At 37.6% G+C, this 19,884-nt stretch overlaps 1 protein-coding gene across 1 annotated transcript in view; it reads right to left on the bottom strand.

Moving 5' to 3' along the window:
• Positions 1 to 324: 324 nt before the first annotated feature.
• CDH2 (cadherin 2) overlaps positions 325 to 19,884 on the bottom strand; it is a 115,103-nt gene continuing 95,543 nt past the window's right edge. Inside the window, exons 15-16 of the mRNA XM_054059195.1 lie at positions 9,976 to 10,140; positions 325 to 1,624 (exon numbers count right to left, since the gene is read on the bottom strand). Coding sequence (XP_053915170.1) covers positions 1,418 to 1,624; positions 9,976 to 10,140 — 372 coding nt within the window. The 3' untranslated portion in view covers positions 325 to 1,417. The remainder of the gene's footprint in view (positions 1,625 to 9,975; positions 10,141 to 19,884) is intronic.

Raw genomic sequence — 19,884 nt, 5'->3', positions numbered from 1 at the left:
TCACTTTGCTGTCACCTAGGAACTTGCCTTCCAAATTCATGCCAGAATTTCTCTTATATGTAGCTAGAATATGTATATTGTAGCAGAACTGAATGCTAAAGAAGCGCACACAACTTCTCACAAATCTCAAATGCACTTTGTGTTCTTTTTATTTACTACAGTCAGAGCTGCCCAAGTAGCAGAAAATAATGTCAAACCAGGCACCAGATCCAAAATTAGCATTTTATTCAGAACGTTGGGGTCAGAGGTGTATCATTCATATTCTGGTACACAATACAGAGGCAAAGCTGTTCTCAGAAGTCTCTCCAGTTTGAAAGCTCCTTCCCCCTTCCCTCCCTGCCCACAAAACATACTGTATATATTTACTCGTGCCACCAGTATCAGGCCAACTCCCCTCCCCCTCTCTTTTTTTTGGTACAAATTATGTAAAACTTTTGTGCTAAGAACTTTTCTCCCTCCCCAAACAAAAAAAAAATAATAAAAATAAAAATAAAAAAAATATTGAGTACTCTAACTACAGTTCAACAATTGAATCAATGTCGCTTGTCTGCAACCTGTTTTGTAAATACTTTATCCATAACGAAAGATATAAACATGCAAAAACCTGAATCCATAGTCCAAATAATACATACACGTGTTCTGAAGTTTCTGCACTTCTCCACAGACTATGCCAATAAAACATTATGTACACATACCATTTTTTACAGTGAAGTGGGAAAAAAAATACTAGAAAATAAAGAAAAAAGAAAAGTGTACATGGTTTAAGACCAAAATGTGTCTAACATTCTAGCGTAAGAAAAAAAAAAATCAATTCTGCTACAAACTGGCGATATGAAAACTCCCTTTATTTGCAACCAGCTGCATACATTTTAGAATTTTAGTGAAAAAAATCCCCTAACATCTAAAACTAGAAGTAATGTACATTGTTCCACCTCATGGTCTTCTCTCCCAGATAACAAAATTGTTCCATGAGGATTTTTTTTGTTTGTTTTTAATCTCCTTATTTTAATAAAAGCAATGCGATGTAACAAAAGCATGTTGAAGCATATTGTGTTTCACCTTACTCCTCCCCACCCCAACATATTTAGTCTCTTTAATGCATCATTTCATAAATCAGTACCATTAAAGCCTTAAACATAAAACTAATTCCGATCTGAAAAAGGTACAAAAAGGCACATAAAATCCCAGTGCTTCTGTACTGTAAAATTCAAGTGTAACTGAGCTCAATATTTTTTTTCCAAACAGCATTGGATCACTGATATTCCACGGAGCCCAAATTGGTTTGCAGCCTAAGCCAAAGCCTTCAGCAAGCACTTGTGCTAGTAGACTACAAAGTTAAAGCCTAGCTTCTGTATGCTTTTGGGGAATATCAGTTGAAATGTTTGTACTTGTCCAAAAACAAAGTTCACTTTGAAGTTCAGTCATCACCTCCACCATACATATCAGCAAGTTTCTTGAAACGTGGGCCCCAGTCATTTAGGTAGTCATAGTCTTGCTCACCACCACTACTTGAGGAGTTAAGAGAGCTCAAGGATCCAGCAGTGGAGCCACTTCCTTCATAGTCAAAGACTAAGAGGGAGTCATAAGGTGGAGCCGTAGGGTCATTGTCGGCTGCTTTAAGTCCCTGCAAGAAGGAGATGGAGAAAAAAAAAAAGATAAAATTGTCTGAGAGACAGGCAAAACATAACTGGAATATTGCAGTGCAGTTATCCATCACCACTTGAGAAAACAAAGTTCTTGTTTTTCTGCAATCCAATTCCAAACAGTACTCATGCTTTTCAAACTCTAGCAAGAGCTTACTTCAATTCCTTTTAGAATGGCCAGGTTTCCAGCCTTACAGCACTGACTATTTCAAATGTAGCTGCAAATACAGCTCTAAGAAAAACCTTAAGAGAACACCATGGCACTAGGACAGATGCTAATAAATATAGTTTCAGAGCTACACAGCTCACAACCTGCAGCATGAGCAATATGGGACTGGTTAAACAGACAGATGGGGAAGGAGAAATAGGCATGTTTGCAAAGATTCACTTTAACAGCCATCTCACATGGCCAATAACATATCCACTGACATTGCTGGCCTGCAGTCCATCTGCGTGTGCCAAAAGCCATATTTAGTCAGTCCTGTAAAATTCATGTACCTCTGTAGGCAGCTGTGAGAAAAAGATACAATATGTTGGCTTAAGCCTTATGTGATTTTCCATAGCCACCCGTAAGATTCCACCTGCTCATCAGAAAACACAAATCACAAACAATGATATCAAAGCTAAACACAATATTATAATCCTTTTTGTTTCCTCATTTCAAAGTATTCAACTCATAAACACACAAATATTTGGTAATAATAATTTCCCTTATTTTAATTTTCTACTGTCTAAATAACCCAAACTAAAAACAACAAAAACTGAACAAGAGGAAAGTAGACAAAGAACCACACTTCTTCCAGGTCTCTTCCCTCCCTGTTTTCTTACACAGATCCAAACCTAAACTGTAAGTTTCATTTTAGAATATGAGATGATTGGTTTTTGCTTATCCTGGGAAGATTTACACATTGAATAAAAAGGCTGGAGCGTAATGTTAAAAAACCCATTTACATTTTGCATTTTTCAACATCACCATTTCTTTGAGGGGACTAGCAATGCTTTTTCCAAGATCTTCCACTTTGAATAGGATCTATTCTGGCAACCACTAACAACAAATAATATATCTTCCAGAATTCTAAAGGCTGAGCTAAAATTTTAAATTGCTTACTCTTAATTTTAACCATTGCTATTTGTGCTGGGTTTTAATTTTTAATGTTTATTTACGTAAAGAATGGTTTCATAATAGTCCCAATTATTTGAAGGATTGAGTGTGCCTCCTTCGATTATTAAATATATTCTGTTTCTAGAAAAGTGTATTTTACTCTCAGTTGTGTTTAGTCTAAATGTGACATAATAGAAATGGATCCTTATTTTGCTTCTAGAAATACATACATCGCTAAACACATTTATTAAAGCAAACGGTGCTAATAAAGTAGAAGAGAATCACAGTTCTTTATTGCCTACCTAAAATAATTCAGAGGTGTGCAAAATGTACCTAAAATAATTCTGCAAATCAGTGGTGGGAAGGCCCAGCGTATTTATCAAACTTACGACCTCTAATCCAGAACACATTTTGGTCTTAAAATGATGTTTTCATGCAGTACAACAACATCAAGCAGGTTATTAATAGCCTACATTAGAAACGCAATAACGAATTATCTGATAAGAATAATTGGTGATGCTTGTTATCTTTCTCTGTGGAATTTTCCATCCTGATGGCCATAAACAGGGAAAAAAACCTGAGATTCTGAGAAGCAACGGCAAGTGTTGGAAGACTTCCCTTATCCAGCTCAAAGCTGGAAATAGTTTTAAGGCGCTGTCTCAATTTCTGCTGCTGAAGCAGAAACACAACTTTACTTCTTAAGCAGTAACTAGTCTTTTATATCTTCCCTTAAGCCTGCTTGGGGTGACAGACACCCATGCTCCACAAACACAGGTGACAGGAAAGGGGAATAAATACCACTTGAGCTTAAGGAGCGCGGGGGTATGAATCTCGGGTAGCAATGTGTGGAAGTCATTTAGAAAGCTAGCTTGGAGAAGAAATGTTATTTCCCTGTAACAGCCAACCACCCACAGGATGCTAATTTATTAAAAATCAGTGAACAAAACCATTTTCCTGTATCACTGCAGAAATTCTGATACCTATCAGCCATCCATATCAAGGTGGCAGGCAGCATCTTTCCATCTTTTTTTTCCAAGAGTCGGATTTCTCTGCAATTTGCTGCCGGTTTTGAGCTACTGACTTATGAGCTAGCATATCATTAACAAATTCAGTGTTTCAAAGGTTGTGCTTACTGGATAATCAATTTCATTCCGAGAATGTAGCTATGGGCCATGTTATAGACTTATTGATCCAACAGCACAGTCCAAGTTGCATGACATTTGCACCTATCCTGGCTAAAAAATTTCTCAGATTCATGGAATAGTGACTGAACTTAAGTTTCCAACTCTTCAAATGACGACCAAGTTTTCTGCTATATTTGTGTGGCACGTTACATAATAAAATGATAAAGAAATACTTTATTTTATTACTATCCCTCTGCTAAGCATATTCTCTGAACCTACCCAGTGTGCTGGCTCTGCTCTGCTGTTGGGTTCTACAGCATGTCCAAAGCTGGAGTTACTGGACGTCAGCTTTGTTGGTAAAAGCCCCTTTTGGTTTCAGGTTTGCCACCTTTTATTTGTTTTTTATGCCATTCCTTTTAGTAGGTGGTAACACAACCAGCTGTACTGGCACAACTGAAAAGGCAACAAATGGCTGCCAAGAACAGCTTTTACTGATTTTGCTGCCATGGTATTGTCAACCGCTTTCAAAGAGATATCTCAGTTTTTCCCAGATGTGTTCAAGAATCTCATAGCAGCACAGTTCTCAGTTATTTGGTTTGCAGTTTCCTGATTTGAAAACCCAATTTTTACTGAACACAGAAGCTCATTCAACAAAAGAATTGCTGGGGCACATACTTGGGACTATGGTAATGCTTCTGGGAGATGGTGAACTAAATAATGTTTCCTTGCACTCGCTGTACCATCAGCATACAACATGCAGTCATAGAAGAGCCATGCCAATACACAGGTCTGTTCCAGACCTAGGACAGACAGAGGAGCAATCTTGATTTTTATCTCTTCCTTTATTATATATATATATATATATATCACTATCTATATCGTGATATATATATATATATATATCTATCTCCTTTATTTTATATATATATCGTTTTATATATATTTTTATATATATATCTCGCCTTTATTTTTTTATATATATATATAAATACATATATCTCGCAACAACTTTCACTAACAGGGGACAAAGAGCATAAGATGAGAAACTACGGTACCTTGACTAAGGAACAACAGTAACCTTGAGCTACATTTTCCTTACTACGTGTAGCTTTCTCAATTAGTCTCAAATCAAGGGAAGGCAAAGCCTTCAAAAATCTTGAACTAACATGAAACTTTACAAAATTTAATGTTTATTTTCATTAACCGTTCTACTTAATCAGATCCCACAGACTCTTGATGATGAAGAAAGGAAGAACAAAGTCCAACAAGGAAATGAAAAAAAATGTTGTTTAAATCTGGAACTGTTTTTCTATTTGTCAAGAAAAACCAGAAAACATTGAGGGACTCTACTATGCTTGGAGCTGCACCGTATCAACAACCATTTACTAAGACTTTATTGAGGTTCCTCCATGCCCTCATGGGATAAGACCTCTAATTTCTAATTTCTAATTTCATTTACCTCAGGCTATGTCCTCTATTGATTAGAAATATATTCTTAGCCACAAACTCTCCACATCACAATATGATTTGCTTAAGATTTCAAGGGACAGCACAGGTGGTTCTTGAAAACAGGACTAACAAAGCTACTTCAAACAGGCTTAATTTATACTGTTCTGTAAATCCTGACTATTCCAAGTATCCATTATGCTCCACCCTCTGCAGGTTATGTGTCAAAAAGCTCAAAATGGAAAACAAGGTCTACAGAGGATTCTTAATAACACATGACTTATTTCACTGACTTGTTTGTACACTGGACTGGAATAAAAGGTGTTTTTTCCCTTTCTGCCTTAAATGAGAAATTCATATATCTGTAGAAACACACAAAATAAGAAAGTCCCCAAGGTCATTTAGCTTATGCCTGCAAAAGGTACTTTGATAGTCCATAACTCTGTATGTGTTATCTTAACTTTCTAAGTGTTACAAAAATATCTTAAGTTTTTATTGTATTTGTATTATTGTATTTGTAACTTCTTTTTCAAATAAGAAGTTATTAGAACACTACAAAATACTCATACTTCTGTACGTCTCATTGCATTAAGTAGATTTAATACAACAGATGACAGCTAGAAAATAATATGCCAGAAGAAAGAGAGTACTTCCAAAAGGAAAGAAACAAAATGACCCACTACGTCCTTCTCATTTCTTGCTTCTATGGCTCTGTAATAAAAGTAAGAGGAAAAAACCCAAACACAATGCCTGCTTGGCGATGGTACTTAAATTCTCCAATATTTTACATCAATAACCTGTAATTCTTTTTTGGTCAAAAGGTGGAGTAATTCATAGGCAAACCTGAACAACGTTTGCTGTGTGTCTGAGGTGCCAGTGAGCATTCAACAGACTACATTAATTCCTGCACATGGGCCAGCATCCCAAAGGATCATGCTGATCAGCATCCCTGGGAACAGGGCCAAGTTTTCCAAAGGACAAGAGTGATCTCCAAAAGCACTGCATCTTTTCAAACCAAGGGAGTAATGCAGACTTTACCACCAAGGTACTGACAACTCAAAGGCAGCCTCCCCCAGCTCAGCTAGCAACTGGGCTAGTTTTGCAGATGGCTTGTGTTAGGGCTGCTCAAGGGAAAAGTTACAGTATGACTTGTGGTTACAGTGCTAGAAAGTTCTTTGCCTAATAACGTTGAAGCTGGGTGCATAGAGAGATAAATTCTGCCCTTTCTTATCTTCCTATGTTGTTTTCACAGTTCAGCTTATCTTCTGTATGAACTGCCCTGAGAAACACATAGTATGGGTTTTACCCAAGATGTTTCTTCCATTTACTCCAAGGAAAAAGGAGAGGAACTTGCCAATTTGTTTAGGTATAATCTTGCCAGGACTGCAGGTGGAATTCTCTGAAGAGAGTCTTCAAATCTATGCAGCCTGAATGTTTATGCTCTAGGTACTGATAACTTGGAAATTTAACTGTATTAGTGAGGATGACTGTAAAGCTGATTCACTCTCGCAACTTTTTAGAATCACATTTGACATGGAAATATTAACATAAAACACAAATTAACATGAAACTGTTTTGGAGAAATATAATCTCCATTTTGCTCAGAGTTCTGTCAAAACTTAGAGCACTGACAACCTTTGGGTGGCTACTGTCTGCTTGAGAGAGGGTTAGGTGGAATAATAAAATGATACATTGCTGTGAAATCCTGAGAAATACGTTATGAAAAGAAGCTAAATATATGATACTTATAACACAGAAACTACCTGTTGTGGTTTGAGCTAGATTAGAATCAGTTTTCTGACTTCAGATCTAAGTAACTTGATTTTCTGAAAGTTAATTGCACATTTTTCAGAGAGCGTTCCTCCCTAGAAGTGATAATACACAACACTGGTATGCAGAAAGGCCATCGCTTATACATCTTCATATACTAAGCAAGGCCATCCTCGAGCTGGTGAAAAAAAATGCCACACCTCCAGGGAGGGGCAGAGAGGACAGGTGACCAACAGTGTATTCCATCCCATATACATCATAGTTGGTACAAAACTGAGAGGTCACCAGGGCCTTGTTCTCTTCTTCAACGGCCAATGTCCAGTGAGGACCTCGTGTTTGCCTCCCGATTCCAGATCTGTACATTCCTGAAACCAGTTCTTGAGCTCAGCTCCCTCCTAGCCTCAGATCCCTCCCCTCTGTCTGCTCCACAGCATTTGTGGTGATGTTATTATCACCAAGCAGTGAGGTAGAAATGCAATTTCATATAGTTTTATATTTTTTATTACTCTCTTATTATTTTGATCATCATCATCATTATTACTACCATGTCATTAAAACTGTAGTTTTCACTTCCAACCTGCAAGTCTTTTTCTTCTCATTTCCCTTTCTTTGGGGCTTGGTGGGGGGGAGGTGGGAATTAGAAGCCAAATTGCTTGGATTTAGCTGCTGAAATTGGCCAGGCCAGGGCTAAACCATGACACTACCTCGTACAGTTCCTTTCAACCAGAGGATATAATCAATTCTGACCTAATCAATTCTTGTCTTGCAGACAAGAAAATTTCCATGTTTTCTTTAATTTCATATATATTTCCAAAGTTAATTTTATTTCAGAGACAATGACATTATTGACATTATTTTACTGTGTAAAAATAACTGAGAGAAGCTTTCTTTTTTGATGGATGGCAGGGAGGAGCATAAAGGGAGGTACTGACCTAATACAATAGGCAGCAGTAAGATAAAGACTCCATTCTTGTTTGTAAACAAGCAAATTTGTTTGTTTACAATGGCTTGTAGTCATAGGTCTAGGGGCAATGGGTATAAACTGAAGGGAGCAGATTTAGACCAGGCATAAGGAAGAATTTCTTCACTATGAGAGTGGTAAGGCACTGGCACAGGTTGCCCAAGGAAGTTGTGGATTCCCCATCCCTGGATGTGTTCAAGGCCAGCTTGGAGGGGGCCTTGGGCAGCCTGGTCTAGTGGGAGGTGTCCATGCTCATGGCAGGGGGGTTGGAACTAAATCATCTTTAAGGTCCCTTCCAACCCAAACTAGTCTATGATTCTAAACATATTGGGTTAAATCCAGATAGCATGTACTGTTTCTACAGCTCCACGTGTACACATTGATGCTATAACCTTCCAGAGTGATAAATTACTGCAAAATAATGTTGCAAGAACAGCTTGCTTAGCAATTTAAAAATTGTAGGAGGCTGGACAAACTCTGGCCCCTTTCTGGGTCTCCAGGGCAAACACAGACACCCCTTGCTTTGGCTCTGTAAGAGAGCTTGATTACTGCTTTGAAGACAAGAAAAATCAGGGTACTGAGGATTATGGGTTCTTCCCTGATTGCCTGCCAGGTGGTTAGTGTCTGGTCACAGCTGTGTGAGAACAGGATGGGAAGCTCTGATTGTTTGGAAGACAATAAGGAAGCACAAGGAAGTTCTTGTGTGCACACTACCCTGGCCAACAATGTGGGCCTTTTATTTTCTCGTATCTCCACTATTTTCCAAAGCTGATTACAATTGTAATATTTAGAAGTGCAAGGCATGCAAAAATCCTTTTTGTTGAGACATATATAAATACAGCTCTTCCACAAACCTAGAGTCTCTCAAAATACAATGTCTTACAAAAATATTTGCATGTTTCCTCCTAGACATCTCCCTGCAGGTTTTTTTTTTACAGTTGTATTGCTGTATACCTTAAAAGGAGTGAACTCAATTTCCTGAAGCTTGCTAATACAAAAGGCTTTAATATTTTCATCTCTCTTTTCTTTAAAACAAACAAGAATAAACTCCTTGGCAGGAACAGTTCTACAATACTTGTCCAGCTCTAGATGACAAGGAAGATATGAGAAAATTAGAGAAAATAATTTCCTACTATTCATCTACAGGCCACAGCTTATTTTTAAGTTGTAAACTTCGGGTTGGTTATTTGTTTCCCTATAAGCAGTAAGCACAAGGAACAGGAATTCTATCTGACTACCACAAAAGCAATGATTTAAGACTGATCAGTGACAGAAATAACAAAACAAATATTTGTAGGAGAATTTCTTTCAGAACCGTGAGCAATCTGGTATAATCTGAATCATACTTACATTTATCTTTATTAGACTGACGAATCAAAGATAATGCAAAGACTTTTAAAGCTCTATGACAAGACAAGTATTAGAAGCACTTACGTAACATTTAATTTAGCTGCCCTGCTCACTAATCGTATTTGATGGAATTCTTTTGGTCTTACCGAAGGAAGTGAATTTCCACTATTATCTGGATTCAAAGGGCAACGTATGAGGAAAATGAAAATGAACTTCTTCCATTATTAAATTACTGTGAATTAATAAATGAACTTAGGCTAAACTATAATTTTGTTAGTCTATTTATTACTGGGAACCCATAGAATAATCCCGCTTGGAGATAGTGTGGTTGCAGCTGATAACATATTATGAACGTAATTAATACAAATGTACAGAAGCTAATTGATGTATCTTCCCTTTCTGTTTGAATGAGTTAATTAAATTTGTCTGCACTTTAAAAGAACATATTTACATCTATCTAGCAAGACAATTTTAATTATCTAAGTAAGTTTTAAAGTTATTATGCTCGAACATAACAGTTACTCATGCATAGTGCAATAAACAAAATATAAAAGCTTATCACATTTTTCTCTCCTTTACCTCATTAATGAAGTCCCCAATGTCCCCAGGATGAGGAGCAGCTGATCTGACTGGATACTGAGGTTCTGCATGGATTGGCCTTTCATCAAGACGCCTGATTCCAACAGGTTTGATGGCATCTGGTTCCACAGTGTCAGGCTGCTGGAGCTGGCTCAAGTCATAATCCTGCAAAATATGAAACATACACAGTACGTTAAGAGAATTTCAAACAATATCTGTCAGGGGAAACACAAGGAGGAAAAATGGGAAAATGCAAAGTATCATTTCGCCAGAAAGTCCTATTTTCAGGGTTGTAATGCTTACTGAGAATAAGTCAATAACATTGTTATTTGCATACCAACAGGATGTTATTTGATTTATACTCCCTGAATCTACTGTTTTGATTCTACTCCATCAGTTTTGTAGAGCTTCTTCTAAGTTCTCCGTTGAGAATCAAGGACTTGAGTAGTACTATTAAGAGACTAAACACTTTGCCTAGTAATGACGATTTACTGCACAGAGCAAAGACACCAAATCCAATTCTTGTTTTTCTAAGCAAATAAATGCCAGACATTCTCATTCTGAGAAAGAGGCAAGCACACTGCTCTGCAGCACTTTATAATACCTTCAAAGAATGAACTTAACACTCCTTGCTGATTTCATGTGGCTTCCATAATATGAAAGCCAAAGGGGGAAAAAAATGTCATCAGAAGTACAAAGCTCCTCAGCTTTGGTCTTAATTCTAAGCACTTTCTAGAGATTACTTGTAGATCTGTTCATTAAGTACTTGATGCTGCAGTTTCAAACTCTGGCAGACTGATGACACTCACAACAGCACTATGAATTCCAATAAGCAGTGTGTATGTATATAAAAAAATTACTTAACGTTTATGCATTTAAGATAGATATTGCCTGAATACTATTTGCCCAGTGCGATGCAGTTCAGCATTGTGATTCATCTCACTGCTGTCATGTCTAGAAGGTAGTCATGCTCTAGTACGCCTTTGCACGAGGCACTGGTAAAAACCCAGAACAAAGAACTGGGCTTAAAGGCTTCAACTAAAGCCATTCGCCAACTACCAGTAGACTGCGGCTCATGCCAACACTACTCTATGCCAAATATCCCACCCCACAAATAAACCTAAATAAACTCCTTTATCTTCCACCTCTATTTTTTAACAGTGTTGTTCTGATAAAAATCTAATTTATAATCTCAACTTGCTGGAAACTGTCTGTGCAGACAATTACATTTTCATCAGTTCTTAACTGCTCCGAAAGGAAGGAATGCAAGTATTGACGTCTGCTGTCACCTCACACAGTGTATGTCCTTCTTGAGAGTATTACCTACTGTGGCCCCCAAAACTTTTTAGTGAGAGAGGTCTGTTAACAGCAGTGAAGATAGTCTGAAGAATTGTAACCAACTATCAAATCCACTACACTTTCTGATTTGTTACTCAGGTCCTCAGTTGACTGCACACAAATACATAGTCACAAAAGGTGGAACAGGTCCTCTGAGATCTGAAAATGCAGTTTCATATGCTTTAATTAGATTACAAGTTCCTTGGGGCAGAGCTGTAACTTCCACCCTTCGGTTCTTCATGTACCAAACAGAATAATAAGCGGTCTCCATGAAGCAGTATGAATTCAAGAAAAGTAAACAGAACAGAACTTTTTATCCTTTCCCTTTTTATTACATAAAATAAATGAAAATAGTTTTAGGAGACATGCTATCAGAAAATCCTATTAAACAGAGAAGAATGTACTTCTTAGAATTTAAAAATATGAGAGTGCTCTTCATACCCACCCAAAAGACAGAGGTGGAAAACACTACCAGAGAGAAATGAAAAATACTATTTTTCTAATACTAAGCATTTCATTATGGAGGATTTCAAACAGGTATGGCTAAAATCCAATATATTAAAACCAGAAGAGTGTCTCTGGCCATTTCAGTTATAAAAATAATATGCTTTTCTACCCACTCGCCTATCCATACACTTCTTTCTGATTAGCATCATACAGACTGGCAATATGAGTCAAGTCAGTCAGTCTAGTACCTCCACATCTAAGGCCATCCTCTTTTGTGCATGTATAGTTTGACATATCTTCAGGCTCTACAGTTAAAAAGCAAAGATTACCATCTGTAAGGCAACAGCAATGCAGAGTGGGTCCTCATGTGGACTCCTACTCTAGTTTTCTTTTCTAGGGCAATTATGACATTGCCATCCAGCTCTATCATAGGAAATTTATTTTGCAGGTCTGTTAGTGTCTCAATAGGAAGAGAAGATCCGTTGTACTTACCATAGACTATCAAATCTCTTATATCATTAAAATCAATACTGACTCTACATCAGTCAGGTATAGCAAATCCACCACCTCCCCAAACTGACTTTGTGCTGTACAAATGCAGCATCATGCAACAACTCCACTTGTTTCAACACTCTTGTCTGAAGTTAACTCTACCCAGTTATTTCAAAGTAAATGAAGGAAAGCTGTTTTAAAAGAGCAAGGACACGAGCTGTTTAAGGCTGAAATTCCATTTCTTCACTCAATGCTGCATTCCCAACTAAAAAAAAAATGGGCAAACTTTTAATGTATTACCTAAAGCTCCTTAACAGACTCTAAAGTTAGTCTCAAGGAGAGTTTGTTATGATAGCTAACTGCAGATGTGACAGCTAAATGGAAAACTACAGCACAACAGAGAGGGAATAAAACATTGTATGGCAGGCTGGAACAGCCAGCTTGGAGCAACATTCTGGGTCATTATTTTTACTCAATTTCAGAACCATAGTCAACAATGTTTTGCCTTTGCTCCCGCCTTTTTCCATATACCTGTTATTAATTACATTCTGCTGAGGGACTACTACGGAGTAAGACTAGACCTTCCACTGGAAGCATACTTGAACGAAGGTTGTGAGTATCTAATTCATATGGCTGCCAGTTTTCGTCAGTTTATGCTGTTTAGCCCTAATTGCAGCAATTTTGGAACAAATATCCCTTTCCCTTCCTTCAGTTTGGATTTAAGCAAATCCAAACAGATGGTTTGAGTTTTTCTCCTCAAATTTCTAGATAAGCTTATATTGTTGATGGAAGGGAGACTCTAGTATTAGTTCTTCTCTATTGGAAGGTCACTAAAACAGAGTAGTTTGCTCCCATTTTGCACCTGGCAAAAACTCAAGCGTTTAGAAACCAGAAATTTAGACTAGTCTGACTGTCCAAGTCCACAGTCAACAGGGAAACAGAAACCTCCCATTCTATGACAGGGATCTAGGTGAAGCAAGCTGAATGATCCTTTGTCTTTCCCCTTGTTTATAAAGGTATCTGATACCACTGGATGAGACAATACAGCTACCTTTCAGATAACTGGCGGTTAAAGAGATGACAACCTTAAGGCTTTATCGCTATAAATCTCCTGATGTAGCCACCAGCACTTCTGTCTCTTTGGTTAGCATCTCTGGCAGCACTATTTACTCATGCTGAAAAAAGCCCTGACATCTGTATTGATGCAGAAAAAAATTGTGGGTTTGATTTGCTTTTGTTTCCAGAAAATAAAGTCACAATGTGCTAAAACAGCATTTTATCAGAAGTCGTATCTTGTGAAATTAAACAAATCTCAGAAATTCTTGCAAAACCCCACCAGCCTCCTCCCCTCCAAGATGATTACAACCATTGAACTTATTAGCTATTCACTTAGTTTGACAGAGCCTTAAGCAAAGACTTATACCAATACTAGCTCCAACCTCACATTCCTTAATCATGAGATCCCAGTGACACAGTGCTGTCAAAACCAGCTAGCTGAACCCTATAAACTAACCACCTTACCAGATGTGTAGGCAGAAGGGTTAAAATCTCAAAAAGCACCTCTTTAAGAGCATCTACACAGCAGGTGGAAGTACAGTCCAAGTATCTCAATTTGAAGAGAAGAAACACCCAGAACAGAAGAAAAGGCCATTATATTCCCCAGTAATCACTGATTTACAAATAAACAAGATAACACAGGCTTCAAAATCTCTTCCCTTAAATAACCTTCTCTTGTGCAAGGCAGATATTCAGTTAACAGCACTCAAGTACAAGTCCCTTACACAGCAGTCATGTTATGTTACGTTATATTCTCTTAAAACAGTGGGAGAGATTTTTTTTTTAAAAAAAGTACCTTGCTTTCTGATGGACAGTTACCAGATTCTATAACCCCTGAAAAAAAAGGGATAGGCCAGGAAATAAAACTATGAAACTTTTATTCTCCTGTATTAGCTGTTCTGGTTTTGTTTGCATTTTAGAAGATTTACTTCAGTTCTTGGCAAAAACTTACAAAGTAATAATTTTTACAGTAACTGGACCTGCTTCGTATGAATGTATGGTGGAACATCATAAAGCAGAACTGCAAACAACAGAACCAAACCACAACTTACTACAATTGTTATGCATAGACCAGACTGGCTTTTTTTCCAGATAGGAAAACTCTGAAAATATTGGAATGTATTACATCTAGATAGAGCTTGCTGCTACTAAGAAATTTTCTCTAACACTAGCAGTGACACACCCTAGTACATGCAACCTGACTGGTACATTCATTAATGATTTATGAATTTGGCTTCTCTGTTATCTCAGAGCTCTCAGGATATTTCCTGGCCATTCGTTAGACTGTGTTATACATTTTAGGGATGATTTCTTTTTTTACCTTGTATATAACTAAAGCTTTGTCTATGTATTAACATAGGCCTAGACATAAGACAACAAAAGCAATACACCTGTTTTTCATTTTCAAAGCATGCAGCCTTTGTAAAGAAATACAAAATTTGGCTCTAGCCCCATGCAAGAAATTACCAATTTAATTGTCACCACATCACATAATTTGACAATGGGAGCTCCAAGTGTCATTCACTGAACAAAAGCAGCTGCAGCAGTCTAAGTGAATGTAAAGCAGCATTGGCAGAAGTTTGCGTTTCACCCACCACTTTTAAAGGATAGTGCTTTAGTGTAAATCAAATTTTATTATTGGCTTATGAGAACAGAGCAAACTGTAACTTGAAGTACCTATGGATAAAACACGTTCTGCTTTGCTTTTGTGTTCCAAAGGCAATTACTGTCTATTCCAATAGAGAAATGGGTCGAATAGAGAAATGGGATGAGGAAGCAAGAGAAGAAGTATTTTATTGAGCTGAATGTTTTCATCTGCCAAGTCCTTTTAAAAACAAAGAAAAAAAGGAAGTGAAAACCAATACTGCTATTTCTTGCCATTCTACTGTCAAACACATCCAACTACAAAACTATGAGAAACTTGTACATAAAATATTGCCTGATTTCTGAAAACGGCCCAATCTGCCCTAAATCTTACATCTGCTGAAAAAAATGTGACTCCAAAATAACCAAAGCACAGAGGACTGACTGGATTTAGGCTGCAGGTGGAACACTAGTTAAAATGCCTAAGGTAACAGTTGCATTTTATTTGACACTCGCTTCTTGATTACTTTCTGCCATATTGCTTTTCCCATTTGTTTTTACTATAGATGCACCTGGAATATTACAAGTCAGTCAGTTCTAGGATAACCCATAAGGCAGCTTATCTTCTTTTAATAACAAAAAAGGTGAACGTTAAACTCCAGTTGCAGTTAGAACACAACAACAGTTCTAGGTTCTAGATAGGATAAAATAAAACACAAAGCAATTTTGTAATGGAATTATGGAAATATTGCTTTTCCCTAGATGAGATAAAGATTCATCAAGGAATGACAATAATTCCTCCACAGGAGCACTGCATGAGTCACTCATTCGAAAAAAATGAAGCTAATGTCTTAGTAGGTAAACACAATCCCTAGAATAACTACCTTCTAATCATAATATTGTATATTCCTAGGGATTTCCTAGCAACAGTTATTTCATTCACTATCATTAAAATTTCTAAACATAAAATACGTTCCAATCTTAATGCAATGCAAAATAGAGGTTAGAAAGTGAGGGTAAATGATCTGAGTAGCACCCAGATATGGTGAAAATAAAGCACAATCAAATGGGTTTCTAAAATTCATCAAGTAGGTATGTACTATCATCATGTTTACAATAAAGGTTATGACAAGGTCTAGCGCACCAGACCAATGCATTCTTAACACTTAGGTATACAGAAAATTATGACTGTAAGAGAAAAAACAAACAGGAAGTCCAAAAGATCACTCAAATTGTTTTTATCCATGACACACAAATGCTGGAGCAAAGCTGCCCTTTCTAAGAAGTAGCAGTTTTTGCTTAGGATTTAGATCCTGCACCCATAAAAATAAATCATTACGTTTTCATTTTTAATTCTATTAGCACCTTTAAAATAAAAGCCACTGTCTACTTTCTCTATACTTACATGTAATAAAACATGACAAAAAGCAAGCTATTGACTATTGTCTGAATATGCTTGTAAGAAAAGGCAATGCAGGAAAGAACACACAGGAGAAAAATACTCTGAATAACTGTAGAACCATTGTGACAGAAACTCTCGTGCTGAAGAGATCCAAGGGCAAGAATAAAATACAAGTTCAAAACAACTGATATGTAATACTTTCAAAGCATACCACCCATCTGGCTCAGGCAACTTGCTTCAACAGGACCACCTGCAGGAGCAAGTACAACTACAATTCAGAAAACATTATAGAAATGGACTCAAAGGAGATGGGAGGATCATCTTCTGCAATGAGATGTATACAAAGGCAATTAAATGGAAAAAAATGTATCACAGTTATCAGGTTAACATATGATGCACATATTCCAGCCGAGCACCCACTGCCTTGATGTATATCACACAAACAGTCTGAGAGATGTGATAAAAATGGATTAGTGACGCCTATGGGTTGTAATCTCCTATGCGTGTGAACTATGCTGCAGACATGTGCTAAGTGCTTTAACACTCAAGCCAACATGAGATTTTGGTATTTAAAACTGATAATAGTGTTACAAGTTGAGAGCACACCTTCCATCTGCTTAATGACTACAAGCTCTAGGGTCATGTGATCTATTAATAATCAAACAGTCGCTCCCAGCTTCATAATTTGTAGCTAAACTAGGCACATCTATTTCAGAATATTGCAAACTGCAGTGTGTTCCATCCCTCCCCTCAACTGCTGCGTTTAACACTGAAGGAATTAAAAGAAAACCCAAAAGCAGAACCAAAAAATCCCACATCACTTCCTCCCTCCCCAAATCAGTAACTAAATCAGTCCCACTGACTTCTGTGGAATGAAGCTCCTGTAAGACAGGTGGACAAATTGTTAAGTCTAAAAAATACTTAACAAAATGCTGAGAATAACAGACTTCCTGTCTGGAATATCTCTGTCCTCTCTCCTTCCTCCCTTGCCCCCAATTTCTGCTAGTACAGTGATGTTTCCTGATACAAGAAAAAAAATGCTGCTGCCTGCAATGACAGGAGTGCTGTACAGATTTCAGAGCCAGTTTTTCAGCTCACATTTCTGAGAAACAGAAGCTCAGGTTAAAAAAGTCCAGAATATTTCTAGTGTTCACAATGCTCTTCAGCAGGGAGCAGGCTGACTTCAGTTATGACCCACAGCTCAAGAGCTTTTCTGGCTTAGAGAATTAAAAGCATTTTTCTCAACTGCTGTGGAGATCACACAGCCCTGTGTACACCATGCCAGGCTAGAGGAAGACTATGAATCATTCCAGAACCTCAATTTTCTTTACAGGCATTCAGTCTGTCAGAGTGAACAAAGCAGGCTAAGATGGCCTCAGATGGGATTAATAGGAGACCTTCACGATAGAATAAACTGTTCTTTTATGACAGACTTCACATTATAATTCCTTGGAAATTCTAGCACAGGAGTAGAATGAAAAAAAGGGGGGGGGGGGGGGGGGGGGGGCAGAAGAAAACTAAGCAGGAATTCCATCTTGTTATTGACGGTTGCTAGGACTCAGATTAACTAGCTGGAATTTGGAACTCATCAAATTTGTTGCAGGAGACATTACTCTGATAGCACATACAAAGAGTTTGAAAGGAACATGCCAAGCATGCTTTAGGAGTTTCTGGGTTTGCTGTGACAGTTATGAAAACCAACTGCATAGCTTCCAAATAAATAAATAAACCTTAACCACAAGTCTAAAGGTAGTTTGGTTCAAGATGCAGACGGTCCTAAGTTCTATCACTTATCTTCAAGCCCTACTTAGCCATATCTTCAAGTCACCTAAACATCTGGGATAAACAAGAAAAATATGAGATCGCACAGAGTAAATCTTCAAGTATTCATCCAGGAAAAGAGGTCATTTTAAAAAGGCCTAAATAGTTTGCTTGCTATAAATAGAAATAATTTTAAATGCCATTTTAAAGGTACAGATTATGAAAACATCTGAAGCTTTTCAAATATTGTTTTCACCAAGATTCACATGAAGCTTTGAGCATTCCCTTGCATTTTGCTGCATGAAATAAACCCTGTATTGGATGGTTCTATGTTTAAGTCACCGTGTGCACTGCCTTCTACCAGTGCTGTTTATTCAATCCGTCTTGATGGTTTGGGGGAGAGTGCACCATAAAATGTTAATACTGACATAGAGCATTTTCCTGTCATTTGCTGATGACTTGTCGATGCAAGTTTGACATGAAAAATTTGAGTAGAACAGTGGTAGTTTTACCCTCATTCTGAAAAGAGACTTTTGATGGCAACCTCATACTTTTTTAGAGCACGCTAACTTTGACACTTTAACATTTACTTCAATTTCTACAAAAATGCAAAGGTCTTTATGGCCAGTGCCTTTTGCCTGCAGTCGCACATAGCTTCGCTTGTACAGTATTTTGCTAAGCCACGGTTTGCAAAAATAAGATTACTATTTGTAGGGAACTTGCTGGGACATTTGAAAAGCTTAGCATTCCAAATTCTTAAAGCTCACATAAAATGTGTGCAAAACCAAATAAAACACAGCCAAATCTAATCCTCCCTTTTTCCCCTGGGTGCAGGAGGTGGAGGGGGCAAGAAGGGAACCAAGAACAAATGAACCATTATCATATAGTTAAGCACAGACAGAAATTAGATTTCAAAAGATGTCAAGCCAAAGCAAAGCAAAATTATCTCCCTGAAAAGCAAGACAGAACTTATTTCCATCTTCCATTATAGACAGAAAATTGTCTACACAAAATGTCGTACTGTCCATTGAGCCATTCCGGACTGGAATAAATTCCTAACTTTGGACCTGTGGGAGAACCTACCCACTTTTTGCCTACACACTGGTCTAAAACTCTTGCTACAGAAGTGGTTATAAAAGCTTGTGATACTTTGTATGAGCTTTTCTTTTCTTTTTCTGCAGTGTTTGTTACATTTGGAGTGTATAAAAATCTTTTAGACCCTCAGACACAATGGTCTACTCCACAATGCACCAGTAAAGCGACAAGTGTATCTGAAGTATGTGATTGGCAGTTAAGATAATAAATTTGCACCAGTGGCCTTAAAATGTGCGTTAAGAAAGCAAGCAGGGGTTTTGCGGTTAAAAATCATTCAATTTTCTATAAAGCCCTTAAACCTCTCCATGTAGGTGCTTCCTCTGCTCACTGTGAGAGGAAACGATCCTAATTTCTCATTTCTTATATTACTTTACTTCTACTCCACCCACTGACAGCCTCCCTTTCATTGCGTGCACTGCGCTCATTCACTGCTGGTGAAAGGCTGCATTTATGGAGGGTTTACATCCTCCTAATCTCTAGAGCATTCACAGAATGTTACCTCCTGCTGTACTACCCTGACTATACCTCTCACAAAGACAGCACTTTCACTGGAAAAAAGCACAGTGCAAGACAGACAGAGGAGAGACTTCAGCGCCATTTCTAAACTATTAAGTATTTTACTCTCATTGTACACTATTGCATCAATACATAAAAGTTTCTGATCTGCAGCACAACCTGTCACAACACTACTCTAGCATCACCTATGATTTCCTAATGAACAGTATATACTCCAA

The sequence above is a fragment of the Cuculus canorus genome, chromosome 2 (assembly GCF_017976375.1).
Source record: "Cuculus canorus isolate bCucCan1 chromosome 2, bCucCan1.pri, whole genome shotgun sequence".
NCBI classification, from domain to species: domain Eukaryota; kingdom Metazoa; phylum Chordata; class Aves; order Cuculiformes; family Cuculidae; genus Cuculus; species Cuculus canorus.
This window is presented reverse-complemented; position numbering and strand designations above follow the sequence as displayed.